Source organism: Trachurus japonicus, chromosome 7, assembly GCF_045865225.1.
Source record: "Trachurus japonicus isolate A0001 chromosome 7, Traja_1.0".
In the NCBI taxonomy this organism is placed as follows: Eukaryota; Metazoa; Chordata; class Actinopteri; order Carangiformes; family Carangidae; genus Trachurus; species Trachurus japonicus.
Window position 1 is genome coordinate 22,045,790 of NC_140913.1, and position 25,946 is coordinate 22,071,735.

General features: G+C 40.5%; 1 protein-coding gene across 1 annotated transcript in view; it reads left to right on the forward strand.

The window, feature by feature from the left end:
* camkvl (CaM kinase-like vesicle-associated, like) overlaps positions 1-25,946 on the forward strand; it is a 40,613-nt gene that overhangs the window by 10,850 nt on the left and 3,817 nt on the right. Inside the window, exons 2-10 of the mRNA XM_085782132.1 lie at positions 19,452-19,558; positions 21,139-21,270; positions 21,502-21,576; positions 22,504-22,642; positions 24,145-24,265; positions 24,896-24,971; positions 25,125-25,261; positions 25,523-25,601; positions 25,686-25,773. Coding sequence (XP_085638258.1) covers positions 19,464-19,558; positions 21,139-21,270; positions 21,502-21,576; positions 22,504-22,642; positions 24,145-24,265; positions 24,896-24,971; positions 25,125-25,261; positions 25,523-25,601; positions 25,686-25,773 — 942 coding nt within the window. The 5' untranslated portion in view covers positions 19,452-19,463. The remainder of the gene's footprint in view (positions 1-19,451; positions 19,559-21,138; positions 21,271-21,501; positions 21,577-22,503; positions 22,643-24,144; positions 24,266-24,895; positions 24,972-25,124; positions 25,262-25,522; positions 25,602-25,685; positions 25,774-25,946) is intronic.

The window sequence follows — 25,946 nt, forward strand, 5'->3', positions numbered from 1 at the left end:
GCAACATCATACGGCAAAGCTCTCCGTTCACCAATCGCACGAATGTAAACACGCGCTCTAGGTGAATTGCAGTGACTGTCGTGACTAAAGTCTAAAATTATGGTAGCCATGATGTGCACTATTAAGCATTGTGCAGCATTTAGATGCATTAACTGACCCCGGATCAGATTTTATAGTCTCATCTGATGCAATGTGCCTTTACCATTGTTTTAACGCAGAGCTGTTATTCTGAATCTGAAAGACACTAAACTGTAGCTCTTTATCTGTCCAAACTCTGCTCTGAAAACACTTTGCTCAAATTCACTGGGTTAGTAGGAGAGCCGTGAATGTGTGTACAACATTTTCTGCTAATCCATCCCGTAGTTACTGAGATATTTCAGTCCAAAACAAAGTGGCTGACCGACTGACCAACATTGCTATCCCCAGAGCTGCGTTACTAATATGGCTAAAAAAAATCAGCTCTTTCTTAAATCACAAGGTAAGACATGTTGCTCTCTTCAGTATTTTCTCCCAAACCACACACACAACACAATCTAAGTACCTAAGTGTTTAAGAAGTGCAAGTCTAACAGGTGTCTGGAGTAAAAATCCTGTGTTTCCCTGTGTAATGAGCTGCATACAGCTACATTTGTGTAACTTCCGTGCAGTGTAGAGATCTCACAGGTACTGAATTGTAAAAAATAAAATAAAATAAAAAGTTCATTCAGGGCGGACAGCATCAATACATGAGTAGTATATAAACATTTTGTAGGCAATCAGGTTGCCCAGTTTCCAAATGTGGATCATCATCTATAAAAACTTGCAAGCAGTAAAATCAAGTCAAAGTTTTAGGGCAGGAAAGACACAACCTCCAGAGATGAGCTTTGGTCTCCCAGAGGAGTGCGGCCTGAAGACAATTTCCATTTCAGGACCTGAAATTCGTGTTATTATTATTTTATAACCACAGACTCTTCCCCCTCTGCTAAAATGGTATACACAGATGAAAACGCTACATAAGCTCACCTCCAGCAAGCTCCACAGGTATACTGTATGCTATAAGGTGTGAGCTGCATACCCACACACTGTTCAAAAATAGTGAGGGCCCTGACAGTCCTACACGAAGCTTCGTTGCTGAGACCTTTCTGCTGAAATGGTCTCCAGCCTTAGCCAAAACTTCAATCACTGTTCCTTTCTCCTCCTCTTCTCTGCTCCTCCTCTCTTCTCTTTCTCTCTTCCTCTCTCTCCAGAGAGGGGTTTTGCTTCTATAAGTCTTCTATCACACTGAATATTTCACAAAAGCTTTTTTTTTTCTCCCTCCCAGCACACATACACATAGCCTACTGCTGACTTTCTCACGGAAGTGTTCTCACTTTCATTGCTTCACGCTCTACACATCTGTCATCTCCCATGCTTTGTCTCTGTCTTTCATTCTTCCTTTTTCTTGTCATCTTCATCTCAATCTTATTTTCTCCTCTGAATGTTCCTCTTTGTCGTGGCACCAGTGCTCACTCTTCACTCCTCTCCACTTTTCATCTCTCCTTCTCTCATCCTAAACCACCACTTTGCTCCTTCGTCTCTCATTTATAGTCACTTTCTTGCATTCTCCCTTTATGACTGTTCCATGAATGCATTTGAAATATATAGATCTTAAAAGGATTTAGTGCTTTGCAATCAATACACTTTGTTTGGCCTGTCTCTGCTGTCCTCCTGCTTTATTTATTTATAACATAGCACTTACTGGCAAAACTGATTTGCTGTTTGGTCAGTTCACCTATACATTGTTGTAAACCAGTTGGTCTGACAGATATTAATTTAGAGCACTAAATTATCGTGGTTTGGCTGCATCTGAGAAAACTGTAGCCCACTGTAGTTGTGCAGTATACAAAAAGGATATTCAGACATGTTTCTTAACTTTTAATATTGATACACTCTCTATGTTAAGTTTGGCTGTGCATCATCAAAGATTGCATGGGAAATTTACTTCAACATGAATTATTCATGTGCTATGCAGGATAAGTCTGTTTAACAGCCTTAGAGCCTGTGCGCGTCCTGTTGATTCAGCCCCAAGAGGTTTAATAATGTGCTTTTTGTCTCAAAAATGAGATTCTTAATTTTATCACCCTTGGAAGACAGACTTATACTGCCCAGACCACCACCACCCCCCCCACACACACACACACACACACATTCTTCATCTGATTTTGATGACATGCATACAAGTCAGAGCTGTGATGTTTGGAATACAATGGAAACATTTGACATGAAGTCCCATTAGAGGACCCTGTTAATATTTCATACACATCTAGATGCTACACAAAAGCATGCTACACGCCAGCCCAGAGTGTACAGGTGCCTGCGGTACCCTCGGGCTAATTACACAGTGTGTATATTTAATGTGCACCTCCTGCATATATAAGACTTGATGAAGACTGTTAACCCTCCTGTTACCTTCAAATTTACCAACACCTTTTATCTTTGGGTTCAATTTGACCCCAGCAATTTAAACCTCCACAAAATGATTAGAATTCAAATTTATTACCCAAGTTTATGTGTCAGGAACCTTACGTTTTTTTGTTTACTACCTTAATATCCTATTTTAGAGCAAACAACTATGGTCTTCCCAACAAGCAGCATGAACACCTTTGCATTTATCCTCCATCAAATTGCAGTGTAATGACTTCTCTGCTTTTTGACAAAGCATGACATGTACCTTAATATTGTAAATTATATGAACACTTTGCGCAAATGGATTTTTGACTTGGACAAATGTACAGATAGAAATTGGCTGAATTATTTATAATGCTAAGTGGAGCCAAAGAGAACCAGTGTCCACTTGCTTGCAGTGGTAGTAGGGTGTTGTCTCTAAAAGTTATCTTTCCTACCAACCATTTTATCTGTAGTTTCTATCATTTTCATGGGTGTGACCCATGTGTGACTGTGACCTATTGATAACAGTTGGAGCTTGTAAAGCAGAGCAGCTTTATTAGGCAGGTTGTGACAACAACCCTTGAACCTCTCAGTAACCTCCCAAAAACCAAGTGGCCAATACGTACCATTACATACCATTTTGGATCAAAGTCCATGACAAAAGAGAACCTGTGGAAAAATATGAACAAGTTTCTCTCATTTCCATATTTGGACAGGTCAAAGTCACAATTGACCTGAGTCTCTTTTTGAGCTGTCATAATTTCCAGATAGATGGATTCTCCACTCCAGCCTCCCGCATGTCTGATATCAAATAATACATTTTCTTTCAAGTGCTATTTGGCATGGTTTTAAATAATTATAATTTATAATTTGCTTTTTACAGTGAAATTCATTGTGTCCCCATGGGTTTCCCAATAATTGGCCATTCATTTAGTCTTTCTGAATTGAAAAGGCATTTCCCAGTGCTGATAATAGTGTTGACTTGACTGCTCCACAACATAACCATAGAGCCTGAGCCTGATTCTGTCCAACCTGTTCATATGCAGCCGATCCAAATACTATGAAACTCTAATCTAGGACTGACCTTATCAAGGCTGTATAAATATTTCCAAGAGCAACTCCATCAGCTCCCCTAATCCTCTGTTTTATCAATGTGATTTTTCAACGTGACCTTTTCGCCACATTTCCCTATAAATATGAAAGTTTGTAGTAGGCTATTGTCCCTCCTTTTTCATTTCCTTAGATTTATTCATCTTTTTTCACTCATAAAGTTTTAAACTAACATGTTCACATCTTTTTTTCTTGTAAAAAACAAAACAAAAGGCTGTTTCTGATTTATCTTCAGACAACTTCAATCTCCACACCAGAGACCAGTTTTCAGCTCCTACTCTAGATTTCCCCTTGGACTTTTCACAACATATTCCATCATCTGCACAAAGTCACTTACCACTATCTGAACTTACTGCCTTATACTGCCGTAAATATAAACTATCATTATAGAGAATAGAAGATGACTAATTAGATTATCTTGAAAGGTCTCACACTAAAAAATGTTGGGTTATTTCTTTAACCCAATTTCTGGGTTATTGGTTTTGGGTTAAAATTTTGGGTTATTTTTCAGTCACACATTTTCTGGGCTATGATTTTAACCCATTTCATGGGTTGTTCAAGTTATTGGGTTATTTTTCAGCGAGTAACCCATTGGTTGGGTTAAGGTTGGGTAATTCTGTGATGTAACAGGCCGGTTCATTGGAAAAATGCTACCTGCGCACTGTGTGTCTCCGCCCGCCACCACAACTACGAAGATCCGTTATTAGCTCTTCTCTTATGCGACGGTCGGTCACAACCGGAAAGCTGCTCTGTTTTTGGAGACAGACCCTCACGCTCCATCAGTCGGCAAAAGTCTTAAATACTTGACCCAAATTTTGGGCTAAAATAACCCAACATTGTAGTCAAATATAACCCAACTTTTGGGTCAAATATTCAACCCAAAAGTTGGGTCAAAAACAATAACCCAATTCTCCAACAGTGTAAAGCTGCAGTTCCGGAGGCTGTAGCTTTAGGACCGCAGTTATAGGTAGGCTATTTGTCGATTAACACATAATGTGGCAAGCCCATGTTACGTAATTCGCAGATCGAGTGGCCAACTTGTATTCACTCTCTGCCATCTAATCCTCTCTAGTCCTTCTAAACGTAGGTGGCGCTGTGACGAAAATCGAATGGTCCTAAAGCTGCGGACCTGAAATTGCAGCCTCCGGTACTGCAGTTTCACCCTACTCCAATTTTCTGGGTAGAATAACCCAAAAATTAGTTGGTCTCTTTTTTAACCCAGAAGTTTTTGTGTGTACTTTACCTCCAACACCCATATAGCTTTTTTTTAGAGCTCTTCCATCCACATCATATCATAAGTCTTTTAAACAGCTACAACACACTTTCTATTTTCAGATTCAAGACATAAAAATGGATGTAAAATACTACATCCTTTTCTAAATCCACTCAGACATGCAATTGTCCTATAATAATATTATCATAATGTCACAATTTCAGTGTAGTCTGTTTGCCTTTCCTTACAGTTCTTCACTTCAACGCTATGGGTCTATAATTAACTAAATCAGAAGGGTTTTTAATGGGAACCATGACAGCCTCTTTCCACACCATCCTCCCAAAGCGTCCTTACCAGCAGCATAGTAGTCATTTCACACTCATTTGGAGTCCCTCTCGACTCATGAATGGAAAAAGGAGGGTGTAAAGCACTCTGAGATATCACTTTTCTCCTGATCCTCCTGGACTCCTGATCTTGCCTTCCATTGTTCTTGGCTAACACATTTCTGCTTTTCCATGTCATTAAAAGCAAGTTCGCCTTCATTTTGCAACACTGGAAGATTTATTTGATGTCTATTTCCCCTCATAGTTTTTAATCTTCCCACATACTTTATCCAATTGTGTTCTTATAATACAGAATCCCCTCCAACAAAACATTTTTTCTCTTTTGACTGTTTCTCTCGCTAACACTTGAACTTTCTTACAGTGTAATGGATTCAGTAAAGTATGAATCCTTTTCATTTCTCTAATGGCTCTGTTTCTGATTTAATTGCCTCCTCATTTTACCATGGTTCCATTTGAACTTTTTTATTACAATTTTTTCATTAAAATATATTTCTCTTATAAATCTCTGAATCACAATAGTTAATAATTCCCAATTTACCTTTCCAAAATTCCATCCAGTGGAACCATATCAATATCAATATCAAATATCAAATTGTGTCTTCCATCTCACTGAGAAAATAGAGTTAAGATAGTCTGTAGGTGAATCGGAACCAAAATTAGATTCTGAAAATGTTTTGATATTATTTTTCCTAAACTGCAGAGTTGTCTTGCAGAAGTCCACTCATATCACTGTGTAATTTACACATGCCATGATGCGGACTGGATCGAGGGTTGATGGGATAACAGCCATTATTCCACCATCACCCTCCTCTTCTTCACTCCTGCTTCCTTTTCTTATCTGTCTTCGCTATCTGTGTGTCCGTTATTTTAACCTTCCCCCTCCCTGTCTCTCCCACTCTAACTTTCCCATGAGACCAAATGACCCAATTTTCATTGTAACACTTGTGCATGAGCAGACTTCTCATCTCACACACACACGCACACACATACGCATGAAGACTTGATTAGGTTGTAGTGCAGAAGTCATCAAATTTGTAACAGTAGGTGTGTATCAAGGATGTCTGTTTAAGTGCCTCTAATTTCACAAGAGTGTGGCATATGCTTCAACTCTCTCTGCCAGACATCCCATAGTCCGTGCACCTACAGTAATCTGATGTGGCTATAACTATATATATATAGTTATAGATACTAGCCACATGTACAATGTACAGCTGTGTCTCCTCTTTTTTAGAGCAGAAGTGTGTGTGTGTGTGTGTGTGTGTGTGTGTGTGTGTGTGTGTGTGTGTGTGTGTGTGTGTGTGCGAGGCAGAAGCCTTCAGGGTTCATATTACTGCAGATGTGACACAGTAGAGCAGAAACAACCACCTCTCACAAATTGATAGTGTAAAACTCACATCGCAGCACCGGCCTCTAGACCCCTGAAACTCCAAGGCAACTTATGGAAGGATTATTTAATGAGCAGCCAAATTATTCTGAAAGAAAGAAAGAAAGAAAAAAAGCAGAACAGGGTTTGAGGTTGTTTCAGGTTAAAATATGCCAAAACTTTAGAAATTAAATTATCAGCTAGCCTTGGGTCCAAACTCTGTCTGCAAAGAATGAATATTGTGTTTGTGAGTTTCCAAGCATTGTTTTCCTGGAGAATACTTTATGATATTTTATTTTGCCAATAATTCAGGAGGGTCGTGTAAAAATTAATGGAAATGGCTGCCGGAATGAAATTAAGCTTGCATTTCTATTACAAATAATATGTTGTGCAACAGGTCCTGGTGTAAACCGCAGAGTGCCAATGCACCTGATGATCCATACCTGCTAGATGGAGCCTGTTTTGTTTTGTTTTGTTTTATTGATGGAGGTTTGCCTCACTATGGTCATTAAGACTCTCTGGAAATCTCCATGAGATAGGTGGTGTTGCATGACAAGCAGGAATAGACACAAATACAGTAGCACTCCTGCACATTGTCAGGACTGTGGTACATTTATTTAGAGCTCAGTCAGGTGATGTTCATGCATCTGGCATGTCAGTCAGCAAAGGTGGAACATACACACTGAGCCTTTGTGAGGAGGAAGTGAAGGAACAGAGAGCGAGAGGGGAGCTGGTGGAGTTTTCTCTGCTGTCAATTCACTGGGGAGAAACAGTGTTAGAGGGTTGTATGACAGGGAGTCAGGGACTGTGAAAGCTTATGTTTATGTGTTAGATTGTGTGTATATCGGTAAGTGTCTCTCCCCCATGTCACTCTGTGTTTTATTTTGTTTTCGTGTGCCTGCACGTGCGTGTATGTGCATGCAAACTGAGGTGTGGTTTGAGCCTCTCAATTTAAGTCTGGGGTTTTGGAGAGGCACTCTGCGCGGTGTGTCTAAAGGCCACGTTTGGCCACAAAAGAAATTAATTAATGCAGTCGTGATCAATGGATTGACACACACACACACACACACATTTACATGAGCAGGGACACACACTTGCACGCACTCAAACATCAGCGAAGGAGGTTTTACTGTTTAATTTATTCCCCTGAGAGGGCAAATCTAACAATGAGGCCAGTGGCTAAACATGTGTGTGCGTGCATTTGTAGCATGTGTGTTTGTGTAGGTGGATTGTAGGTAGGTGCATTAGTGGGTCTGACACATGGATGTATTATAAGATATAGGTGTTACTGTAGTTGTTCTGTGAACTGCCCTCACCGCGGGCGACAATGCTAACCGTTTCGCCAAGAGCTCAATGAGCACTTGGGAAAAGTACATCCGCTCCAAATGTTAAAAAGTGGAGGGAATTAATGTTGGAGGTTGTATCATATGAACACATGTTAGCTAGAATCAATGATGATGTTGATAATTTCAAGAGGTCATGGGACCACTTTCTCACTTGTAATACTGTTGTTACACTGTGATGATTTGACTGGCTGCACTGATGTGAATATAATTTTTGAATGCTTTGGTTGGTTGTTTTTAAAAATTAGCATTTATCATGGGATGTCTTGTAACTAAAAACAATACTGTCTGTTTATATATGTTCATATAAACAAATAAAAACTTTAATAACAAAAATGAGCACTTGGCAAGTTGGTTAGCACGTCTTTTATGGGTGAGTGAGTTTAACTTCAGTACCGCTAACCGCCACACGCTGTTACTTCTCCTTACTGGTACCTCGTGACTGTGACTATACCCGCGGACCTCCGTTACATAGGGTTACCCTAACCTAACCTAATCCCAACCCTATAATATAATGCATCTATGGTTTGACAGAGTGAACAGAGGTGTGAGTGCGATGTGTGCGTGCGTGTGTGTGTGAGAGAGAGAGATAACACTCTATCCCAGAGTGTTATCTAGATCATCCAAGAGTGGATAAGTGTAACCAAAAGTGCCCCTAATACACACCCACACAAATGAAGTTGGTTGGTAAAAGTAACTTCCGCTCATGGCCCTGAAGGGAGATACATTTCTATTCATTGATACATTGTGTGTTTCTCCAGTTTGTGTGAACACACTCAAAACTTCAACCCTGTGCTGCACATTTCTCTGGAGGACACCACTTGACAGACAACGTTGCTCCTCTCCACTGACCCTCCCAGTCACTAACACATGCACAGTAATTTACACACACACACGCACACACTGAAAGGTATACAGCCGTCAGCTTTCCACATTTCTTCCTCTGAGTGTTACAATACCCTTTGAATGATTCATAATGATCTCAAACTTCTGAAACAACAGCGACGTTTCCTCCATCTCCATCCTTTTGTCTAATCTTCCATGTCTGCTGAAAGTGTTTATGTTGCACTCTGCGAGGTGTGCGTGTGTCAGAGCTGACGGGAGCCGTTTAATTCAGTGGTTTTATGTTCGACACGTGAGCCATGTGCGACTAGGTCTGCTTGGCATGGCAATTTTTTCTGCACCACAAACTTTTTGCATGAAGTCTATTTTTCCCAGCCTGCACAGAGTGAAGTGAAAAATATAGTTTTGTTTTAGAGACATAAACCCAATTGTACAGTTGTCTTACACCAAATATATTGATTTATCATAAAATTAGAATACAGGAGGCAACAACAAGGTGGGTCTTCTCATTGCCTGTGAGCAGACTTACTGTGGTTATGTTAATATAAGGTCGAGCTGACAATTACTGTACACAAAAGCATTTCCATGATACTCTTTTGCTCCATCCTCATTATAGCACAAGGCTGGCAATTTCAAATCAACAAAACCCATACGAGAGAGCATTTTTGAAAATCCCAATTTCCAGGAATAGAAAACGTAAGCTTAGCGAGAGATAGGAGGACAAAATCAAGAGAATATTCTGTGTTTTCAATTTAATCCACACAATTGTGAACATAGTTGAAAATAAAGAGTTGGAGGCTGCATGAGACACTAACACAAGGCTGCTCCTCTTAGTCGGTGACACTGATCATTTAACATTTCACCAGGACACAGAAAGCAGAACTATTATACACGTGAGGTTACACAAGCTTACAAACAATTTCATTTGATTCACTGGTGCACATTGGCAGTATTTACTGAAGCTTATGTCCTTGATCCAGACAGAGACACAATTGCCTGAGGGCACAGTTTGGCTCATGTAGACATCATAATAATCATGTGAGCTATTAGACAGTGTTATACAACAACCTTACTATTTCCCTACTCCACCTTTAACCTACACAACACAAAACATATGGTGCGCCCATCAGTGTAGTGTCCAATCCTGTGAAACAAAATTACAAACTACGGCCACAAATATTAGCTAAATCAATTCTTCTCTGACACAGTCTCAGGAGAAAAATGAAGCTGACATTTCACAGATGTAAGATTTTCAGCTGGTTCTCTGAGTGACATTTGTTACATTCACATCCTTTTTGTATGGTACTGTAGCCGTTTGCATGTTTTTATTAGCCTAAATCATTTCCATGCAATGCTGCTACTGATGAAATCAAATGAAATCAATTGATCATGATAGCAAACATGATCCACTTGTAATAAGAAGTGTTATTTCCACAGTCAAAAATCTGAGCTGCACTGCCATCACTCTAGATTTTTTTTTTTAAGCAAACTGAATAGTAGCAAAAGGTCTGCCTTGGTCCACCATTTGTTCCACAGTCAAATTCCCCTGAGGATGAATTTTGGTGATCCCCTCACTTTGTTATTAGCACCACATATCTACAAGATGGATTGGTGATGGTCTTCGCATGTTTGACAGTGAGGAGCCCTAATCTTTCTCCTAGCAATACCAGCAGTTTGACTTTCATGGGGTTAAGAACGCGTTGTGGACATGCAGGCAGCAAAACGATTGTCATGAAATTTGCTGATTACTAATGGATTAGCAAATGTTAGCAACCATTACTAAAATATAAGCATACTAGGATTGTTATTGTGAGTATAGGGTTGCATTAGCATTTGCTGTATCTCATAGCATGCTGGGCTAAGTAGCCTACAGCCTGAGACAGAAACTAGCTAGAGACTGTAGACTTTAGTCAATGTTTTCAGACAATTGAAAATATGCAAGTCGCTTTTTTTTTCTTTCTTTTTTTTAATGGCTACAGGCAGTTCCCTACCGTCCCTACACCCATCTGAACTCTGATCCTCATGTCGAGGGCATAACATTATGTAAACAGGAGGGTGTGGGGAAGGGATGAAAACAGATTGGTTTTACCACACGGGACAAATGACAAGTCGGTTCAACATTAGAGGAGACAGAAAAAGTTCACACTATCGTTCATTTAGTTTATTCAGTCTCTTATAAGAGAAAAATAAATGTTTAAATGCACATTTTAGGCTGTGGATTTGTATAATTTATTTTTGTTTGCCTTGCTTTGCCCATTGCTTATTATTCTCTATCACTGTTTCTCTCTAGCCTGCTATTTTTCAGAGCTCTGATTTTTTTATTTTGATTTTACAACTTCGCTCCTGTCTCAGTCCGTGTGATTTTGCACGTCTGATTATGTTTCCGACTACTCACAGTCTCAGATTTAGTCTAAAATTGTTTCCATGCACATAGACGCTCACAAAAAGCACCCGCTATCTGTCATTCAGTCAGTGTATTCTATACATGCAGAGTGTGTGTGTGTGTGTGTGTGTGTGTGTGTGTGTGTGTGTGTGTGTGTGTGTGTGTGTGTGTGTGTGCCTGCAGGTCTTGCCTCAGGCTATTCTGATGTCGGAAAGAGCAAGCCTACCATTGCATCATTATACGTAAAGCTACACACACACATGCATACACTCACACACACTTGGACTTCCTTCGCTGGAAAAAAAAAAGAAAGATACTCATGGCTCTTCTCCTCGAGGACGCACTTACTGTGCAAGGCCCACACAGATCCACTGAGGGGACAGGAGGCAGAGGAGAGATGGAGTTGTGTAATGTTTACAAAGACAAATCCTATCATTCAGAAGGCAATAGTCAAGTGCATATCCATGTTCTGTGTGTATATGAGTGTGTGTGTGTGTGTGTGTGTGTGTGTGTGTGTGTGTGTGTGTGTGTGTGTGTGTGTGTGTGTGTGTGTGTGTGTGTGTGTGTGTGTGTCAAAGTGAAGTGTAACTATGGGAATTTAGTGGATTTTTATGTGTCTGCATTTGAAAATGGGTTTCTCTCTCTGGGCAGATGTGATGAATTTTCATTAGAGCGTTTCCTTATTAAGCCTGTTTCTGGCCTTGTGTATGCCTTGCAGTCTCTCTCACACACACACACACACACACACACACACACACACACACACACACACACACTCCCTCGCTTCCTTTTTCCCTCACACATAAACACACACACAGACGTTAGATGAGAGCCGCTCTGTGAGCAAGAAGGGAATTAGTGTTTATAACAAGCTAGAAGAAGACCCCATACTGGTAACTCAAGAAGCAAATGCAGCAGATACACAGTACATAACCCATTATATTATATGTTATCCACACATTTGGAACTCTTAATTCTGTACAGTTTTTGTGTCAGTGTGTGTGTGTGTGTGTGTGTGTGTGTGTGTGTGTGTGTGTGTGTGTGTGTGTGTGTGTGTGGAGTAATAATCCATTCACCCTCTTTCTCACTCCTAGACCCTGTAGTACACTTAATCTTAACAAGCACAGCAATACTGATAATTAGCCCTTCATGTGCTTCTCCTCTTCATCGCCCTTGGTGCTTCTCTCCTGTGTACTACTCCGTCATGTCCTCACCTCTCTTATATTTGTCCCACTTTCACGTCACAGCATCTTGATAAGGCCTGGGACCAACATCAGGCCGCTATGTGGTCTGCTCAATATTGAAACTCACTCATCAAGTCGGGCAATGAGCTCAGTAGGAATAAGTGAATTAATTCCTACTTAACGCCATTATATTCTTACCGGAAATAAGTTTTGCAGGTCAAAATTATATTAATGAAAGTGCTTTCAGCTGTGTCTAGAATATTCATTGTGTTATTATTTTCTAATTACACCCAGTGCAAGTCACAAGGCCATGGATCTATTTCAATTTCTTCTGAAGAATTCTTAACCCCAAGCTCCACAGATGTTGTGTTAATAGTCAATTCTGATGTGTTTTTTCTTCTGTCAAGTCAAGTCTTGACTGATCAATAAAAAAACAAGCTGCAACTGTCATGTCTTGTTTTGCACAGATGAAGACACGCATGTTTCTTTGCTCACAATAAACACGCAAACGATGATAAAGGTGGGAGCAAATATGGGGCAATCACTGCTAATCTTATTAAAAGGAGGGAAACATGATGATAATGGTGTGCTTAATTACCCCTATGAGGGCTTTTGGAACATAGCAGATTTCCCTTCATTATTGCGAAGTTTTGCGTTCATGTGCATCCCTTAAATGTCTTTATTTTTATTTAATTAATTTTTTTTTAAACTTTTTTTTTTATTTAAAATTTTCGTTTTGCGACAACAAGACGAGCTCATCAGAAAAGTAACACCAAATCACAACATACAACACAAGATCATACAACATAAAACAATAAAAAACAAAAACGCAAACACATGTAAAGGACAAAAAAAAGGGTGTGTGTGTGTGTGTGTGTGTGGGGCGTTTTGGGGAGATACACAACATCAATGTAAAATAAAATTAAAAAAAAAAAAAAAAAAATGTCTTTATTACATACTTGCTCTCATACACACACACATAACCCCAAGGTTTGAGTGCTGTAAAGTGCAGGAACGGCAAACGTGTCCACACTCTTGCTCCCTATATTACCATTAGTGTAACAGTGGGGGTTGCAACATCAGTCGTATCCCATGATGTTTTTCCTCCCCTTACCTCCATGAGGAACTGCCATGATTAAACCTTTTCGGACAGAGAGTTGTGCTGAATGGGAATGGGTGAGGGCAGAAGCCACGAGATGAAAGCCAACACAGAGGCAGGAAAAGGTATACAGGAGCAGGAATGAAAAAGAAAAAAGGGAGAGAGCGAGAGAGAGAGACGCGGGGGGAAAGTGAAACGATCCCACAGTTTGGATGAAGGAATAAATGTGTTATGTCTTGTAGAGTCACACACCTGAGTCCATGCTGACATGCTATAGGCGGAGTGACATGTCGGGCACTAATGAGGGACAGATATGTCCAATGTACTTCTCTGTCACGTACAACGAGGACAGTTGCACGGTGAAGTGCACTGAATGATGTATAATGTTGTTTAATGTATGTGCTTGCGTATGCTGTGTGTGCTCCTGGTGACGGTTGTGAAAGTAGTGTGTCTGTGTGTGTGTCTGTGTGTGTATCTCAGGTGGTTAATGCTCACATGGAGTCTGCCATGCAAGGCCTGTCATCTATTGTTCACACAGGCAGAAGTAACCTGAGGTCAGCAGTAGACCCTCTGCTGCTCTCACTCTTCTCCTGAGGCGAATGTCGACACACTTAATATATTTCATAAAACCACACACACACACACACACACACAGCCGGTCACACACATAATGCTGTTGTTTATCTTATCATGCCGTAGATCTAGTGTCACCTCCTAACAAAGCCATTGCGGCATCACTTTATCACGTTGTGCAGATATCAGGATTTGTATCGTGGAGGACGCTGATAATGGCGGCGTTGTTGATTCACAACCATCGCTCTGCTGCATCTGTTTGACGGTGACAAGGACACAGTGACACACCTAACCACTTGACTGACAACATGGGGAGGAATTTGTGGTGGCAGATCCGCGCAGCAGTCGGTGAAATATTTACATAACATACAATTACTGTCTTTCATTCTCTATACCGGAGACAAATCAAACGCCAAGCCAGTCACGGCGGATTGTCACACAGTAATAGACTAGTCTCTTTAATAGACTAGCCTTTCTTTAACGTGTCATTTAACGACGAGCTGCAAAACGTGGAAGTGTTTCTATTTTTTTTATTTGCCTGAGTTGCAGTGAGCAAGATGGGCTTAATAGGCTGGGATGGCTAAAGAGATGAGTGCCAGTAAATAGAAGATTTTCTTAGAATAACCTTGACGCCAAGAACCTCTGAAACACTTCCCCTCTGAGCTGATAAAAGGAACTTCAATTCGATGCGATTCATTTTTGAGTCTCGCTGCAGACTGAACACAACACTTGTGAACAAGCGCACAGACACATTCAGACACAGAGACATGTGCAAGCAATTTGATTTAAGGCGCTGCAGATAAAGTGCGATGTCTCAAATAGCTCGGTGTACCTTCACACCTGAGTGTGTGTGTGTGTGTGTGTGTGTGTGTGTGTGTGTGTGTGTGTGTGTGTGTGCGTGTGCGCCTGTGTGTTCTAATTGTGTGTATTTCAAAAGCATAAGCAACATGTACAGCAACCTGTACAGTTGTCAATGATTCGTTCATTTTGACAGCATTCCTCCATCATCATTCAAGGAGACACGCACAGATTTTTCTATTTTATTTTAACCTCTTGAGTTAAACAGCGGATTCAAGGTGTGTGCACTTGTGTCTCTCACTAGTATTGCAGATGTGCATGTGCATGCAAGCAAGTGCCATACAGTACAATCACAAAAGGTCATTGAGTCATTATGCAAAGACTGAACTTAGTCATCCCTCTGTCCTTAAAGTTCCACAGAATGACCAAATGATCAAACAGCTGATTTTACTATAATGTATAGGCTAAACTCTATAACCCTCTGCACATACAGCGCTGATTTAAAACTGATTTAAAAAGAGAAACATAACCCAGCACAAGCCCTGTTTTTAATCATTACAAGATATGATTAATATCATTAATGTCTCAGCTTGTATAACACAATATGGTGAGTGCCCCTGTGGATCCCCTTGCAAATGCATTTTTTATGAGTTCATCCTCACAGTAATACAAACAAAACACTCAAAATGGCACATTTACTGTATATCTATAGCATATCCACATTCACATCACAGCTTTACAGCAAAATGATGAGGTGTAATAATTGGACCAGACTGACAAAATGACACTGGATGCTTTGTCATGTTTGTTTATAGCGTTAAACATGCTGACAGTTGTATTTATAGTTTATATTTTTGTATCTTTAAAATACTGGTGAAAAACAGGAGCAACATGACAGCAGAAATGTTTAAGCTGTGTAATAAGAAAGAAGCACCCGGCTTCAATGATTCGAAGTAGCACTGCTGCTGAGAGATGAGAGGTGGTGTCACTGAGGGCGACTGAAATGTTGCATTGTACTTCAGCGCTTCACTTTATCTCTGATGCTGTGCTACCTGCACCAGTCGAGCAATGCATGTTGGGATTTTTGTATGTGTGTGTGTGCAGAGGTTGCTCTGTCAGTGTGCCTTCAAGTTTTATTCTGACTTTGGGGACAGCCCTTCATACCCTCATAAACATGAGTCACAGAGCACATTATCACACACACTGCCTGTTAACACGTACACACATGCACCCACACACGCACACCCGTTCACCTGTGCAAACGTTCACACGCCCGTAGCTGTGACCGAGGCTGAGAGGCACTCTCAATCTGCCTCTGCAGTTCTGTGTTTTACACTTTGTTCTGCCGCGCACTATTTTCTCTATCCACCTTTTCACTTAGTCACAGTGTACCTTTCCCCCCTTGCCTCTCCGTTTCCATCGTTTCTCACCTCTTTCCTCATCTTCCATCTTTCCCACTCCTCCCTTCCCTTTGCATCTTCTTCTTTTCTTCTCACACCCTCCAATATCTCCACCTACTCTCCGTCAACTTCAAGGTTCATACTGACTCAGTATTCTGCAGGTGTGTGTGGTGTTTTACGGCATCTGAGTCTTTAGCCTGAGAAGCTGATGGCACAAAGCGAGAGGAAGAAAAGGACAAAACAGAAAGACCGTAAAGTGATTTGAGCCAAGAAACCACCTGTCTTCACACAAAAGATATACGGGCAGCATGCCACTGTTTTTGTTTTTCAAAGCCAGGAACCTTTCAAGCCTTCAGGGATTTAATATTTGACGACAAAAAGAGAGGCACATCACTTTAACTTTCAGCTTCAGTTAAACACAAACTGACTGTAGAGAAACAGGAGGGAAAGGGCTGATGGTGGCGCAGAGTCTGAAAGATACAATCACTGTTTTTATAACAGTGCTCAGCAGAGCTTCAGCAAATCACTGACATTCTGCCCAGGTCACTGCTGATGTTTTGAAAACCATCTGCAGATGTACGATGAAAACATGAACAGGTTTAAAAAATGAATCTGGAAAAAGTTATCAGAGACCTGATCCTATGACATTTGAAGTTAAGCAGTTGTTTCAAAATTTTAATGGGGACATTTTGTTCCCATGAGAGGGATGTGCTCCATTCACATTAAGTCAGCCTTCACCTTCACTGTCCTGGACCTTGTCATGGGAATATTGTTGTGTTTACATAATCTTTTGGCAAAACTAGGCCTTTTCAATCCAGCGCTAAACTCCCCTCGGTCTCACTGTGGTATTACACTCACACAGGGATGCGCATATGGACACACGTGTACGTACACAAACATGCACCCATCTGCTCAGACTCATATCTGCACATGTGACATATCCGCATCAACCTTTGCACTTGCTCAGACACACAAGCACGCACGCACACACGCACACACGCACACACACGCATGCATGTACATACACATGCAGTGTATCCCAGTGCTTTGGATTAGGGGTACAGATTAAAGATTAGGGCCAGCACTGGGATTACACAGTACTCTCCAGCCCCACCTCCAACATAGATCAGAGGCACCTCTGGCCCTATCATCTACAGTGGTGATGCTACACACTCCACACACACACACACAGAGACAGACACAGAGAGAGAGTGAGAGAGAGTCAGTGAGGATATTACATGACTGTTATCTGTTCCTTAATCCTAAATTAGCACCAGCAGAATATCATTACCTCTAAGGATTTCTATTGTCTTTCTGTCCTCGATTCATATTTTCCAGGTCCTCTCCTTCTCTGTCTCGCTCCGTCTCTCAGACACACAACACAACCCTGAAGTCATCTCCACATCATTACTAGCTGAATCTACAATCACTCACATTATAATCAAGGCTCCCTATGAAATGTCCCATTCTCCCCTATCACATCTTTCCCAGATGTATTCACTTCCATGGACTTGTCTTGTCCTGAGCCCTACAGCGATGCGAGATAAACTGTGGGTCGAAATCTCCACCAAGAGAAAGTAAAGAGAAATAAGAGAAATGAATTATCCCACAGGAATGGCTTAGGTCGGGTGTTTAGGAGGAGGAGAAGGACCTTGAGGATGGATGGCTGAGGCTTCCAGGGAATCTGTCTCCTACAGTAGATGGAGTTTTTAAAGGATGTGGGTGAGGATTGCCTGAGGTCTTTGGTGAGATGGTATATCGATTGCTGATTCACTATCTAGATCCTTGATTTTCTACCTGGGCGTTTGGGACCTTCTGTGGGGTCACAAGCTAAATCTGATGGTGAAACATATATTTATACGCTACCGGTCAAAAGTTTAGGACCACCTCAATTTTTTCAGCTGTTATTTAAATTTACCTATGGGAAATAAACAATTGCAGATTGCAGAAAATAAGGAATCATGGAATCTTTTCATTGAACTAAATTTATTCTAAATGTTTGACTCATCCAGCAGCCGAACATCCTTGTTACCTTCTTTCAACAATGGAAATCACAAGTTCCCACAAATGTGTTGCACTTGCAATTTGCTTTGCTCTCACCATCTGTCAAGTTCATCCCATCCCAGACCCATTTAGGTCTGGAGACTGTGCTGATCCTCCATCATGTGAAGCTGTCTTCTTCGTCTCCTCTAATGTTTTAGCTCATTATCTTCTTGCTGTAGGAGGAGCCTCTGACCAGCCAGTCTGTCGTCTTCTGTAACTTGGCTTTTCCCTCATCATTCTAAATAGTCCTCCTCCTGCTTCCTGCAGTGCATTATTGTACTAATAATACATCAGAGGGTGTAGTAACACAGTGTGTTCCAACACTGCCACGATACAAACAGAGGATTTGTAAGTTATCGACAAAAGCTGTGCATTCACTGGTTTCTTGATCTCTGAAAAGGATCATTATTAAATTAGATTAGATTATAGATTAGATTATACTTTATTTCATCCCAGAGGGGAAATTCGTTCGTGACAGCAGCATTTAACAAAGGAAATAAAAACAAGACAAATAATAAAATACACAATTCATAAAAATACTTTAAAGGAGGACAAAAGGAGAAAGTGCTACGGTGCTCTCTACCTGCTGGGCAAAGTAACATGATTTATCAAATTTTGATTATTATTTACCTGGTGCACTTTATTATTTACCTTTTTACCATTTGGGACTTTTCACTGGACTTCAACTGCTGAGTTTCACTGAAATCTGAAAAATGCAGCGCTTGCAGTGAGTTACTATAAAGTAAGACGAGAAATCTGAGTGAGCACATTTAAAAGGTCATGAACTACTGATCTAGATGAGAGGACAAATCTAAACTATTACACACACAAACACACACAACAAATGAACAAAAAAGAAAAAAAAAATGTTCCTGTCACTAAAGCCCAGTACTGTCAGAGATTGCAGAAGGAGCCAGCTGCTTTAGGGACATAGGGATACTGCCCTTTATGAATAAAGTTTAACTTGAACTTGACAGACGTTGGACAGATTTTGCAGACTTTAGCAGAGTAAAGAGAAGCTTAGTGGGTAGCTTAGTATCTGTTGACAAGACTGGCACGGAATCAGGCCGCCAGAAGCGTTAGTATCCAGATCTGTTCAGAAACTGATTTAGCTGTAACTGTGGTTCTCCAATGTACTGTATTGTAACGACACTCCCTTGGTGTCTTTGACTTCAACCACTGGAGACTTTCATAATGTTTCATCAGAACCTCTTTTCCTTTTTAACATGCCTGCCCATGCTGCTTCGCAATCCCTTTGTCTGCTACCTAAAGGTGTCATCAAAATAATTAATTCTTTACTTCCTCCCTTTGTGGTGCAATGATTGAAATGTCTTTCTCTTTATTTGTTAGGTGAATGACGTCATGCCATTTGGGTGCCTTGCCCTGCGAGATGGGCGGTCTTACGATAGCATGTCTGATGTCACGGACAAATATGAGATTGGACAGGTCCTCCGAGCGTAAGTACCGTAAAGCTTTATGGGTGTATTTTTGTTGCCTTTTTTCCTTCAAGTACCCATGTAGAATTCATGGGCACATTCCAGTGTTCAGAAATAGTTTTATTCTCTTCATGAATTATTACAAATTGAATTGGATCCATTATCCCAGCAGACTGGGTTTGGCATATCAAACATTTCCACTGAAAAAATAGCAGAAGTTAACAGCATGAGTATAGCGTGTAACAGACTTAACAAACACATTTTTTCAAATTTTAGCTAACCAATTGTTTGTATATTTTTGTCAGTTCTTGAAAAACGCTGTTATCATTTATTCCATTAAATATTCTGTCTTGAAAAAAAATCTTTTGGACATATTTTCAAAGAGCTGTGAAATCATTCTGCCTGACTGGCCAAATACTGTTTTTTTTTCTTTCTTTCTTTCTTTTTTTCTGAACACCTCTCCTTGACACACTGAAGGCAGCATACACACACAAACACACACACACACACATACCAATCAGTGTAAGAGGCCATATGGCAACATCAGCATCTGGCTGCAGAGATTTCTGCTCATCTTTTATGTAACACACACACAAACACAGAGTTAAGAATACACATTTGCTCTATATGTGTTCTTAATAATTCTATGAAAACAAGAATGTGTGTTTATTGCTTTTCGTTGAGTTTTTCTCTTGTGGGCCTCTTGAACTCACACAGACATTAGTAGGATGAAACATATTAAAAGGAATGAGAAAAATGATGCAGTTGTATTTTCCATGTTTTTATGGACATTAAAGATAATGTGAACTTATGTAAACCCTGTATTTTAATTTGAATCACACAGCTCCTGAAAATCCATTTGGGTAAAGTACTGTTTGCCTTTGAGGCTCGAACCTAGGTGATGTCCAGCTATGAGAGCAATTAGCAATGTTTCAGATTTGTTATTTATGACCCTTTTATTCTTCCCAATGGCTCTCACTTTATTTCACCGCACACGCTGTGTACTTTGTGAGCCACCTAATTTTAATATTCTGCTGCGTCTCTCCTGGGCCATATTTTTAAAATGTGATCAAAAATGTATTTATTTATTTATTTGAAAGGGACAATACACATTATGAACATCAGTATGAGTATACAAATGTAAATGTGTCGGAGTTAGCAAGCCTGCTAATTTACATCTGCAGTCCCTTGGCAGGTAATAAACAAACTGACAGAGGAATAAGAGGTAGAGTTAAGAATAATTAAAAAATACACAAAGAGTTAAACAGTGATTCACATCATATAAACATTCATACGTATACATAAAGTGCAGTAATGTCAGCATGAGTTCTATAAAGTGCCAGTTTTTAAAGTGCAAGTGCAAGTTTAAATCGATAAAGTGCATGAATAAATGGATCCAAATGTGATGGCCCTCTCCTGCCGCTTGGACCAAGACATTGACGACTTATCAGCGGGTATATAAGTCTGATTCTCACTTAAAAACAGCTAAAACAGTTTCAGATGCTCTTACTCCAGCATCCTCCCTCTCTCTCAAAACACTGAACACTCTCTCAGTCTGTCCGTCTTTCTGTCTTGTTTTTGTTTTTCTTCCTCTTGCGTAGGAAGGAGTTCTGCGAGCTGTGCCTGGCGAAGGACAGACAGACAGACAAGGTGTTTGTCTGCAAGAAATTCCTCAAGAAAGACGGCAGGAAAGTCCGGAAGGCTGCCAAGAACGAAATCATGATCCTGAAATTGTACGCAGTCACTCAGTGGACAGATGGATGAATGATTGAATGATGGATGGGGAATTAGCAGAGAGAAAGGAGAATGAGAGAATGTTTTGTCATATGATTTAAGCCCACACAATTTTTCTTTGTTTGTAGATTATTCAAATGTCAGTGAATGGTTAGCACCTTTTATTGTGTGCGCGTGTGTGAGTCTCTTCAGTGCCAAAAGCTATCTGACTTTTTTTTTCTCTCTTTCAGGGTCAACCACCCTAACATCCTTCAGCTGATAGACACATTTGAGACCCGGAAAGAATATTTCATCATCCAGGAACTGTGAGTATTTCTTTTACTGTTTCGCTATTTATTTTTCTTGTGTAATCAATTCTGCCAGTGTGTATTTCAGTGTGTGTCTTAATTGTGTATCTACCCTCATGTACTGTACTTTAAGACGCACACAAATCCATACCTCGAGGGCAGGGGCTGAGTTTATCCTCTTATTACTGTGTGCTCTGTTGCTCCCCTCAGCAACAGAGGAAGGTGTTAGATTTGATGAGATATTTGCTCTTAGTAACACTTAACATTACTCAGTGCTCCTGAATCACTCATTTGCTGTAACAGAGTCTCCACAGAGAGCTTAGGATCAATACACCAGAGCGCACCCATTCCACATCCCTTGTGAATATTGCATTTCTCAACATTGCAACTGTATCTGAAAGCAGTGGCCTACTTTTGATTGAAGCCAAGAGGACAAACTATTTCCCAAGTATGACAGAAAAACACAGAGATCGGCTTCACCCAATGTGACTGCAGTTCCTCTGTGTCTGTCTATGTGTTGGTTTCTGTTCCTGTAGCTCAGATGTTTACCAGTCCTGCAGGCACTATACCAGCTCTGCTGACGGATATTCAGGATGATCACACCCATCATTTTTACTCCCGAAACTTAAGCAAGTCTTTCAGAGTAATGGCCAGTACTCTCATTTTTTAATTGCTTAGCAGGGATAGCTGTAGGCCAGTAAAAGCAGATTGGCTTGCTAATGGACGAAAAAAAAATCAAGAAGCACTGGGCTTTGGATAACTGTGTTACTGAGAGCGGAAAGTGAATTATTGAGTGGCAACATGTGGTTAACAGTCGTGCCAACTTGCATTCTTTTTTATTAGTGTTTTTGGTAATGTGTGCACTGATGGTGTGTGTGTGTGTGTGTGTGTGTGTGTGTGTGTGTGTGTGTGTGTGTGTGTGTGTGTGCGTGTGACCATGTGCAGTGCCACAGGAGGAGACGTATTTGACTGGATTCTGGACCAAGGGAATTACACAGAAAGAGACGCTTCCAATGTCATCAGACAAGTCCTCGAGGCCGTGGCATACTTACACTCCCTCAACATAGTTCACAGGAACTTGAAGGTGTACACTCACTCACTGTCTTTCACCCTCTCCCTATATTATGGCAAGTGTGTGGCTGTGTGTGTGTGAGAGAGAGAGAGTGGTGAGTGACTTAATGTCATAGGATGACCATAGCTGCTTATATTACCTCCAAAAGTACAGGAAGAAATGTAGCCAGCAGATTTATAGAATGAGTGGCAGATTCACCTCCACACCCCTGAAAGTAATTTTCAGTATTTAGCGAACAGAATCTCTTCAGAGACGCATAAAAGCATCGCCAAGCACTGCCATCTAAGTTAATGACTCAACATTTGATAACATTTTTAGCGAGGGAGTAAACACTGTCTTTATGGCTTAATGCAATCTCTAGTGATATACATACACACGCACACACACATACACATTTGCACTCATAGACAGATTCATATCTTTGGCCCTCATTATCAACCCATTAGGATGGAATTAAAGCATCTCTTGGACTTCAGACTCCCCCTGCTGGTGTAAGTCAAAACTTTGATTCAGTCCATATGATGTGGACAAAAGCAATAGGCCCTGTATAAAAATTACGGATGGTTGTTCAGAAGTAGAGATGGAATGAAAGGAGTGGCCAAGATGCTTCCTTTACAGTGTTATTGCTCTATTGATGAATCTGGTGATCTATTCCTATTTAACATAAACTGTTTGGGTCATTGTGACAATTTGAACCTGGAACACTTGTTTTCATTTTTGTTTATGAATGTGACCTCACTGTTCACTATCAGTTAGGCTACACCATAAAAAAATAAACTTAACTGTGCCCAGGGGACATGGTGAAACACACAGACTAAAATATTACAAAATGATGATTTGGTTTTATGGTTTAAACAGCACAATCTTCATCACCCTTTGATATTAAATAGTAGACTGATCAATGGCTGATTTGTCATGAGAATCTCATTGGTGGCGTGAGAGACAAAGGAGTTTCATTCTCACCTTGTTAAACTTTGTAACATGTAATAAAAGAGCAGTGCCTTTGACAGTTGGTGCAGTAGTAAAGTTTTATTAGTTATTCTGAGACAACCAAAACCCTGAAACCTGAAGGAAGTATAATTCGTGCTGTTGTGATGATCTATGAAAATACCCATCTTACATGTGCACCGTAGTTTGTGCATGGATGTCATGGTGGTTCAGTGGTTAGCACTGTCACTTTTCAGCAGGAAGGTTCTGGGTTCAATTCAAGCCTAGAGCCTTTCTGGGTGGAGGTTGCTTGTTTCCCTGTGCCAGTGTTCACTCTCTCTCTATACTTAGTCCAAAGAGTCAAAACAAGTTGATTGGCAACTCTAAATTGCGCTTATGTGTGAGTGTTAGCATGTGAGGTTGCTTGTGTCTCTATATTGGCCCTGTGTCAGCTCGGTTTGGCTCCAATAACCCTGCACAGATAGCCAATGGGTGGATGGATGGATATCTGTGCATTCAGTGACCAACTGCTTGATGACATGACATAATAGCAAGAAAATACTTATTCATCATGTTATTTTTTGTAGCTGGAAAACCTGATGTACTACACAGAAAACAACCACAACAAAGTAGTTCTGCGAGATTTCTACTTGTCCAGGTTTGAGAATGGACCCATCACAGAGCCTTGTGGAACACCAGAGTACCTGGGTAGGATACTCTCTATTTACCAAGATTTGTGCTTCTGTGTGTTTTTGAAAACCCTTTCTCTCTGTCCCTTTATCCTCTTAAGCTATACGTCCTTCCATTAGCTTTACCCTCTGTTGTGAATATAGGCCTGGGGGCATACGCTATCTTCTGTACTTTCTTGTGCTTTTGAAGATGATAATCTGTCAGAAAGAAACTCTGACAGCAAATAAAAAAAATAATAAAAAAACATGAAACCAAGTGAAACACACATAAAATTGAAAGGATCCGACTCTCGCCCTCTTCCTCCTGGTCTTTTCATCTCGTCACATCTCACACTGCTCTGTCTCTCTAAGGTCTATGAAGGGCAACTTGGAGAGCCGAGATGTGCTTTGGCCTGGTTCTCTCTGGTGAAAGGCCAGGACAGTTATTCACAATGCTGAGCTGAGTAATTAGACAAATAAATAAGGAAAAGGAACAGAGGCGCTGGCAGGAGAGGAATGAGAAAAGGAGTTAAAAGGGAGCAATTACAAATTATGAATGTGGTATAATGGTGAATTCATGATAATGAAAACCCAAGCTATATGATTATCTCTTCCTCTGATGATCTCTCTATATGTCTCTTTATATACCTCTCTTTTCTTTCTTTCTTAGCCCCTGAAGTGGTAGCTCGCCACCGATATGGTCGTCCTGTGGACTGCTGGGCTGTGGGTGTCATTATGTTTATACTGTGAGTCTCCTTCAATAATTACCAAAGCTATAATAGCAAATGAGCTGCTTGTAAAAAAAAAACAGTCCACTAATTGCTTTGTTTGATTTAAATAGCACATTTCAAGAGTTATCACCTTTAATATATTGGCCCTCTATTTTACCCTTTTTCCAGTTTATCAGGTAACCCGCCTTTTTATGATGAGACAGAGGAGGAGAATACAGATCTACATAATCGCATCATCTTCTGTCGCATTGTGGCTGGAGACTTTGAGTTTGATTCTCCTTACTGGGATGACATTTCACCAGCAGGTACACATCTCCACCACAAGATGGCATTAAATGCTTTTCTTCTACGTGCTGCTCTGACAGTAGCCAAGCAATAAGTAAGATATTTTAATATATACAGGTCAAACTATTTCATATCTGCTTCTTCACAATAAGGTACCATCCTTAAAAATGCACTTTCTCTGTTGTTGTAACTACTTTGACTACTTCTTAATACTGTTTTCTGAATTCCTGAATCTCAAATGACATCACTTAAAATATTTTTTGTTCCTGTTTGTCTCTCAGCAAAGGAGCTTGTCTGTCGACTTATGGAGGTGGACCAGATGCTGAGAATCACAGCACAAGATGCGCTTTGGCATGAATGGTAACTATGTATGCACATCCTGCACATTCTGGCACACATAAACAGCACTCAGGCTCACTTGATGCTGTCTGTCATCTGTGGCAGGATTGCAGGGAATGGCGCATCAGAGAAAAATCTGAAGGATGGTGTTTGTGCCCAGTTTGAGAAGAACTTTGCGAAGGCCAAGTGGAGGGTATGATTTCATTTCAACTTTTTATGTGGAAAATAAAGCAGGTAATAGGAGGAAGCAGCAGAGGAAAAGATGGAGAAGTAGACGAAAGCTATGGTGTAAGGCCCTAGTGATCATGAGGATAACTGGTTTATTCGTAATAATAATTTATTGTAGTGTAGTACACAGCTCTACAG